At 36.2% G+C, this 8,335-nt stretch overlaps 1 protein-coding gene across 6 annotated transcripts in view; it reads left to right on the top strand.

Annotated features, from left to right (window-relative positions):
- Positions 1-7,391, top strand: part of LOC137625065 (serine-rich adhesin for platelets-like) — a 111,314-nt gene extending 103,923 nt beyond the window's left edge. For 5 of the 6 annotated variants that reach the window (XM_068356011.1, XM_068355998.1, XM_068356025.1 and 2 more), the window contains one exon: positions 6,978-7,391. In XM_068356011.1, coding sequence (XP_068212112.1) covers positions 6,978-7,281 — 304 coding nt within the window. In that variant the 3' untranslated portion in view covers positions 7,282-7,391. Of the gene's footprint in view, positions 1-1,598; positions 1,735-6,977 lie in introns of all 6 variants that reach the window. The other variant, XM_068356005.1, reaches the window with a different exon arrangement.
- Positions 7,392-8,335: the final 944 nt, after the last annotated feature.

Genomic DNA, 8,335 nt, shown 5'->3' on the forward strand with positions numbered 1-8,335 from the left:
TGAAAAGAGGTTACGAGGCTCATATATAATAAGGGGAAAAAAATCAGGTTTTTTGACGATTAAATGTTCAGTGGTATTCAAACTAGGATAAAGGAAAAAGAAAACGACTAACAATTTCCTTAAAAAATGTGTTAAAATCGCCATTGTCAAAAAGCAATGACAACTCACTCTTGAGAATAATGTTTCAAAGGGGACTGATAGTCCGAAACAGGTTCATCTAGACCTGTTAAGGAGAATTCAACAGGCAAAGTGTAAAAAATTATGGTTACCCTACTACTTGACCTGAGGATGAAGGGTTGGGCAGTTTCTTTGAGAAAAATAATCAAACCCTTCTTTTTGAGCCTCGGCAACAACCAAACCCTCTCCTCAAAGTCAAAGGGACAGCTTCTGAAGCCTGGAGGGTTATGTTGTGAAAGAAATTCTTGAATGAGGAATCCGTTTGGCTGGTATCTAGTCCTTCGAGGAAATGAACAATACCTCCTTCGCCAAGTTATGACAATTAGGAAAGAAATACAGTATCTATATTAATCTAAGAGGTTATAGCAATGGCAAAACCTATTAGCAGAAGAATTAAACCGTATTTCTCAAGAAAATATTCCCATGTATATTAGAAAATTTCGTACTAACTTTAACATGCTTTTCAAGAAGTTGGAGTGTTTCTCTCATGACCGGGTTGAGTGCGCTAGCTACATGCATCATTTAGAATTTGCTTTTGCAAATCGTCATATTCCATTAACTGGATCATCTCTGCCACATATCAAATATTTTGATCGCTCCTCATGAACTCTTCTGCAGATTTTAGACATTTCAACAAAGGCTGAACCTTCTAAAACACCGACAAAGTCTGATTTTACACTGGGCAATCTCATAACTGATAAGAATACTGGATACATCTAAATAAAAAACACTTATTTTCGTGAAAAAGGACGATTTTAAAGGCATTTATAGGAATTTTATTTCCTTCCAACGAGACAGGAAATATGAGACATGAAAAAAATATTTACACTGAAAGTACAGTGAATGCAGAAGTTCAGTCAATGGCACTTTAAAAAAAAAATCCTGACCAAACAAAACAGTTATCACATACATTAAATGGTTACTAAGATGTTTGTGTTTTACACACCTTGAAAGTACGCAAATATTTTCAAATTACATGATATTATAGGAAACAGGTAGATAAATCGCACAATTATCTTCAATGGCTGGTTAACGGCTCAACGATATCACAAAGTAAGTAGTCTAATAAAAGAAGTCATTAAAATTGGAAAAGGAAAAGAATAAAGATTAAAATAACTGCAATTCAGAATAAACATGGTCGAAAACCTATGGTGAAGCGAAAGACCTCACAATGTTCAAATAAAAGCGCAGCAAGGAACAGTTACTATTAAACCAAAAGTTTCTAAAATGTGTGATCTGAAAGCTCCAATTCACATTTACGGAAGAAATTCAAATAACCCCCGTTGAATCCGACACGTTTGCACTTTCCAAAAGCAAGAGCACCTTTCATTCATTTAACCATCACTCAAAAGCTAACTACACAAGATGAGAAAGAGGACCTGCATGACATCTTGAAACGAGTAATAGAAATGTGTTTACAGAGTCGCAGGAGCAAATCAGGGTGAGTCCAGCGCCGCAACAAGCACCAGTTCCTGCTCTAAGATTTTCCACACATCTTTCGGGTCGACTGGCGATAGAAGAATGCTCAGTCACTGGCAGTTTACTCAGTTCAATATGGTATGTTTCTCGAGGACAGGAAGCTCAAGCTTGAATAAATGCTAAAATCTTCACTACTCAGCAAGAAGATAAACAGTATAAATACAGTCAAAGATTAAAAGAATGTCTAAACGTGAAGAATTAAGAGACGACAAATGAATTGTCTACTCTAAAGCAATAATCTTAAAATATACATACACAATAAAAGCATCGTATACATAAACGCAAATTAATGAATGCAAGCAAGAAACTAACAATTCATGAACGGATTTAGAATTCCATAAACCCAATGAAATATCGTCTGACTTTGGTATACAAACTAACAAAGGTTTTGAAAATTCTTAAGTGACAGAGCTGTCATTTACAGATTTCCTTTAATACAGGGCCCTCCTCTGATGACGAAATAAACATGCTGCAGAATTTCCCCAAAGGAGAAAGGTGCAAAAAAGGATATTATGTACATGTATGATAATTATGGTTTAGCTAAAAAAAAAAAAAATCAAGCATTTATACTGATTGTCATTATAATAAATGATTTGTCATAATACTAACAGAATACCTATCACTGATAACCAAGATGCCATAAAGGACAGCAAGGTAAACTTAAAGTGAAGTAGAGTAAAAACCAGTTATTTAATAAATTTGACTTTTTATACATCAACAAAAACATTAATAACTACGATATAAAGGCCAAGAGAATTCTCGCTTTAACGAGGTGAAAAAAATTACGGTGCATAGAGAGAGAGAGAGAGAGAGAGAGAGAGAGAGAGAGAGAGAGAGAGAGAGAGAGAGAGAGAGAGTTTTGTGGGCTTGGCATTTCATAATTGTGCATTCATTAAAACTTTGAGGATGTAAACAAATTCACAGTATGTTTAGAGATATTCAGAGATATAAGGTCTATCAAAAGACTATAATTCTAACTATAAAGCGAAAAAACTAAATTTAATATTGCAATATTTGCCTACGCATTTTTTCTATCATTATATTTCTTTGTCTTTACCCCACAAAAATTGCAGGACAGTTTATTCACGTAAAAATTTAAATTTATTACCCATGAGATCAAAATCATATTTTTTTTACCCTTTAATAGCATCTAAATGACAGAGGTTAGCATAAAAAACATTCAATACTTTTGAATGTTAACATTTTTTTCTACACACCCGGATTCCTCTTCGGAAAAATTACTCAATGAAATCTTGATCAATTGCCTTTGAAACGGAATACTAAGGAAAACAGTAATTAAAACAGATTTACTCGAATTCCATTTCCAAACACATTCACGATATAAACGTAAGGACCATAAACAGGCCTATTTCGAAAATATAAAAGGATAACTGCGATTAAAAAATAAGTTCCTTGGTAATATCTCTAAGCAAAGTCTATGTACTAGAAGCACCTTCTTTCCAGATGGTACTACATTGGATCCTTCTCTCTGGTGACGGTTCATTTTCCCTTTGCCAACACACATCCACGCTGAATAGTCTGGCCTATTCTTTACATATTCTCCTCTGTCCTTATACACCTGACAACACAGATTACCAAACAATTCTTCTTTACCCAAGGGGTTACTGCACTAATTGTTCAGTGGCTACTTTGCTCTTGGTAAGGGTAGAAGAGACTCTTTAGCTATGGTAAGCAGCTCTTCTAGGAGAAGGACACTCCAATATCAAACCATTGTTCTCTAGTCTTGGGTAGTGCCATAGCCTCTGTACTATGGTTTTCTACTGTCTTGGGTTAGAGTTCTCTTGCTTGAGGTTACACTCGAGCACACTATTCTATCTTATTTTATTTTTCTTCCGCTTTTTTTGTTAAAGTTTTTATAGTTTATATAGGAGATGTTTATTTTAATGTTGTTACTCTTCTTAAAATATTCTATTTTCCTTTCATCACTGGGCTATGTTCCCTGTTGAGGCCTCTGGGCTTCTAGCATCCTGCTTTTCCAACTAGGGTTGTAGCTTAGCTAATAATAATAATAATAATAACCGTTATCCTACATTAAGGGATCGGTTGCCTAATGCGCCCTCTCCAATGCCTTCTATCAAAGCATCCTCTTCTAGCAACATCTCTGCATACCATCCTTCACCTTATCTCGCCATCTAATTCTCTGCCTTCCTCTCGATCTTCACCCCCACCGCCCATAATCCACCTCAGCATTCTCAACTCTGTTCTCTCAAACTTTGTTTCCTCTTTTCGTCTTGAAAGCCCACGTTACCGATCCATACATTAATCCCGGTCTTATTATTGTGCTATAGACTTGATTGGCATTTTCTTATCACATACCAGACCCACTACCTCCCTCCACTTCACCCCAGCCTCTTTAATCCTATTCTCAACTACAGTCTCACACCCTCCCTCCTGACTGATAGTACAGTAAATCCCAAACTGTTTTCAGGTATGGCTATTTTTCTCTACCTTCTTTATTGCTCACCATAACTTCAGTTTTATCCACATTTACCCTCAAGCCACCCCCTCTCAAAGATCTCTTGCCATTCTTCCACCCTTCTCTAGAAGTCTTCCTCATTTTCAGTGGTAATCCCCAAATCATCTGCATATAACAACTCCCACAACTATTCATTTCGGATCTCTTCACTCAACACATCCATGACCAGCACAAATGAAAAATGGCTTAATGCTGACCCGTGGTGTTCTTTTGTACATTATCGCTCCTATTCCAATCAACTTTCCTGGGAATATCCTCTCCCTCAAGCATCACATCATTTCTCTTGGATTCTATCATAAGCCTTCTCTACATCTACAAAAGTACAGCAGAGGTTCTAGTTTCCTGTAGCTGCCTTATTATAAAGATGGCATCCACAGTCCTTCTCCTCCTTATAAATACATATTGCTGTTTCCAAATCTTTACAATCTATCTCAGTCTCTCATCGAGTACTCTCTCAAAACCTTTCAAACCATGCTCTGTTACTTTAATTCCCTGTAGTTACCACATTCCTTGACATTACCTTTCTGCTTAAATATAGATACCATTAGACTGTTCTTCCAATCTTTATGCAATATGTTTTCTTCCCATGTTGCTCTTAATACACCCAGCATTCATATTTCCCCTCTTTAGCTAATACCTTGACCATTTTAATTTGCAACTCTGATGGACCTAGTGCTTTGCCAATTTTTTCATTTTACTCCACGACCATTTCCGTTTCTCCATCACTGACCCCTCCATCCTTTGTGTTTCTCCCAGCTCCTTTCTCTCTCTTATTTCCAGTATTCAATAGTTGTTCAAAATATTCTCACCATATCATCCTAATGTCTCCATCCCTGTGCAATATATTGCCATCTCTTTCCATGATGACTCCCAGTTACCCCAATTCCTGTCTTAGTCTTTACCTCAAGTTTGAAATCTTAGATACCCTTTTCTCCTTCCCTTATTCCTTCCTAAATTTTCGTTGAATTTCTATACCTACATTCCTACTGGAATGGTTTTACTCTTCTCTGTGCCGTTCTTCTGCATCCTGTGCATGCCTTACTTTTGCAGTCCTTGAACATCTTTGATTAATTTCTGAGTCTTGCACCTCTCTGTCCCGACACTTATCTCCTTTCAACACACACACCATATCCACTGGTTCTTTCCACTAGTTCCTGTTTCCTCTACACACATTTCTTTCATATCGATCCAGATATTTTCCACACTATTACCTTGTCCAATCTCTTAGTTCAATCTTTCCAGACTCTATTTCTCACAATCCTTATTTATTGTTCACCCTTTTCTCATTTAAGGTCCCAAACTGTAATTTTAGACCTCTTTCTCTTCTTGGATTTTCTACCTCTCATTATAAAATCCATCACTACCAGTAAATACTGTTTAACAGATGCAGATGCCTCCGCCAAAATAACTTTACAGTTCGCGAGACTTTTTATCAACTCTTCTAACCAGGATGTAATTTATTTGACTTTTCACTCCTCCACTTTCATAGGTTATCAGGTGCTTATTCAACTTCTGAAATCAGATGTTCATACATGCCAATTCGAAATTCTGAGCCATCTCTAAAATGCTTTCCATCTTCTTTTCTAATTCCATACCTATGCCCTCAATATACCTCCTCATATCCTACCGTTCTCTTCCCCACTCTGCCATTGCTGTCTGCTCCTATGATGAGCTTCTAATATATACACTCCATCTCACTTTCTAATTTCATACCCATGGCCTCGACGTACCTCCTCGTATCCAACCGTTCTTTTCCCCACTCTGCCAATCCTGTCCGCTCCTATGATTAGCTTCTCCTCCTCTTCACTGTTCTAATAGCTGCCACAAACTCTTGTCTAAATCATTCTTTTTCTTGTTCTTAGCAACCCATCTGAGGGGTATATGCTTTAACTATATTTACTGTTTGATCCGATATCATCACTGGAATCTTTAAAAGTATGTCATTTATTCTCTTTACTTCTATCACTTTCGCCTTCCAGGTATTACCTATTATGACCCAAACTCAGTTTCTTCCATATAGTGACCTGCTGCAAAAGATCTTATACCCCCTTCCTTTCCATCTTGTCCTCTCTCCATTACATCCACTATATCTCTCAATTTTCCTATAATGAGTACCGATATTGCAAGTACCTGCTCTGATCTTCCATGCTGTAGCTAGCTTCTTCGGCCGCAGTTGTAAACCCTTCGGTACCCCTCGTCCATTTATCACACCAGTCAGTAGGGGGATCCTAACAAGTGTCGCTTACAGGGGATGACCTAGCAACATCCATATTTCTCATAGCATCAGGCAGGGTTAATAATTTGGCAGACGGTTTTTATGATTGCATGCCCTTACAGTCATCAACCACAGTTATTGGAGGTGGGCCTAACCTAAGACTAAATAGTCCAATTGCAAAACAGCAGTTTCCTGTTATTTGCACTGGGCCTTTTAATCACTCTCTATGACATGCAGGACGTACAGTGATAGTATTCTTACATCCGTACCTAATTACTCTTAAATCTCTATTTCATTCACTTCTAATACTGCAAATTCTGGAACTCATTACATAGCCGAATTATATTTGTGTATAATGAATAAATTTTATATAAATATATGTTCTTATATACATTGCCAGAAATATATATACCCATATATGAATGTTTGAGCGTTCTTAATTACCAAAAGGCCCTCTAATTCTAGACATCTTTGTCACTGCTGGGTACAAGTTATGCTATGGTATTATCGAAACCAGTAAGTTCATTAAATAGGTAGATTGACAAAATTAACAGGTGCTTGCGTTGAAATATCTAAGATCCCGAAATGATAAATCCCATTTCATTCCAGAGCAACGAACAACTGGAAAACCTTGGAGAGGTCTCTCCATGTGGCAGAAGAGGACTTCGCGTATTGGACGTCGCGCCTTACCCAGACCCAGAAAGAGGCTGAACAGGCCAGAGAGAAACTGGCAGCTGCTCTGGTCACGGGCTTATCGCAGTACAACACTGGAACAAACATTCAGCATAAACATCGCCAAAACCTACTGAGGAAATTCACGAAGGGCAATTTCAAAGATGATCCTCAAGAGGAAGAAGAGGATGAAGAGGAGGACGAGGAAGATCATAATATGGAGGATGAATCAATGGCTTGAAACATCTGTATAGGAGGCAATTCTTGAATGAATTACGAGAGAGAGAGAGAGAGAGAGAGAGAGAGAGAGAGAGAGAGAGAGAGAGAGAGAGAGAGAGAGAGAGAGAGAGAGAGAGAGAGAGAGAGTGAGTTATTACTATAAAAAAAATGTAAATAGATCAGTGATATGCCTCAAACGAAAATTGTCATTTCAAAGGTATTGGAAGAAATCCTGAAAAAGTCTGTTCTTGAGCAATTATATATATATATATATATATATATATATATATATATATATATATATATATATATATATATATGTATATATATATATATATATATATATATATGTATATATATATATATATATATATATATATATACAGTATATATATATACATTATATATATATATATATATACATTACATATATATATATATATATATATATATATATATATATACTGTATATATATATACTGTATATATAATTCGCAGGAACAGAGCTACTAAAGAACACGAAAACTAACAGGTGAAGTGAAATTAGTTTACAAGAAGTGTTCCAAGTCTGAAGAAAATAATCCTGTGATATTTTCTAATTCTCAAACTAATTTCAGCAGCAATCAAAAGTAGGATGAAGCAAGTGCCTCACTATGCAGGAAGTAAGAAAGTAAAAGTAAAACTTTTCCTAAAGTTATTCGTCGTTTCATCGTGTAGGCGTCACCTGAAGTTTTAACCATTTGCTGAATTTACAGTATATAGTCATTATTGATAAGAGGCCTACAGTGTCATCTTAAAATCAAAAGACGTTTGAGTAATTTATTTTATATTTCCAAGTTTTGTTTCTTTCGATTATAGAATATTTTGTCGTAAATCTTGCTGTTTTGTCTCAAATACTTAACTTATAAACTCTACATAAATAAAAGTTGTTGTGTCCCATGCACCAGATTAAATGCAAGTAGAAGATAAATGTAAGATGTGACTAGTTATGCCCAAAGTGTATGAATGTCTAATAACTGCTCTGTACAAGTAACAATGGCAGGTGATTGGCAAGTCATACTGTACAGTTATCAATA

This window comes from Palaemon carinicauda, chromosome 2 (genome assembly GCF_036898095.1).
Source record: "Palaemon carinicauda isolate YSFRI2023 chromosome 2, ASM3689809v2, whole genome shotgun sequence".
NCBI lineage: Eukaryota > Metazoa > Arthropoda > Malacostraca > Decapoda > Palaemonidae > Palaemon > Palaemon carinicauda.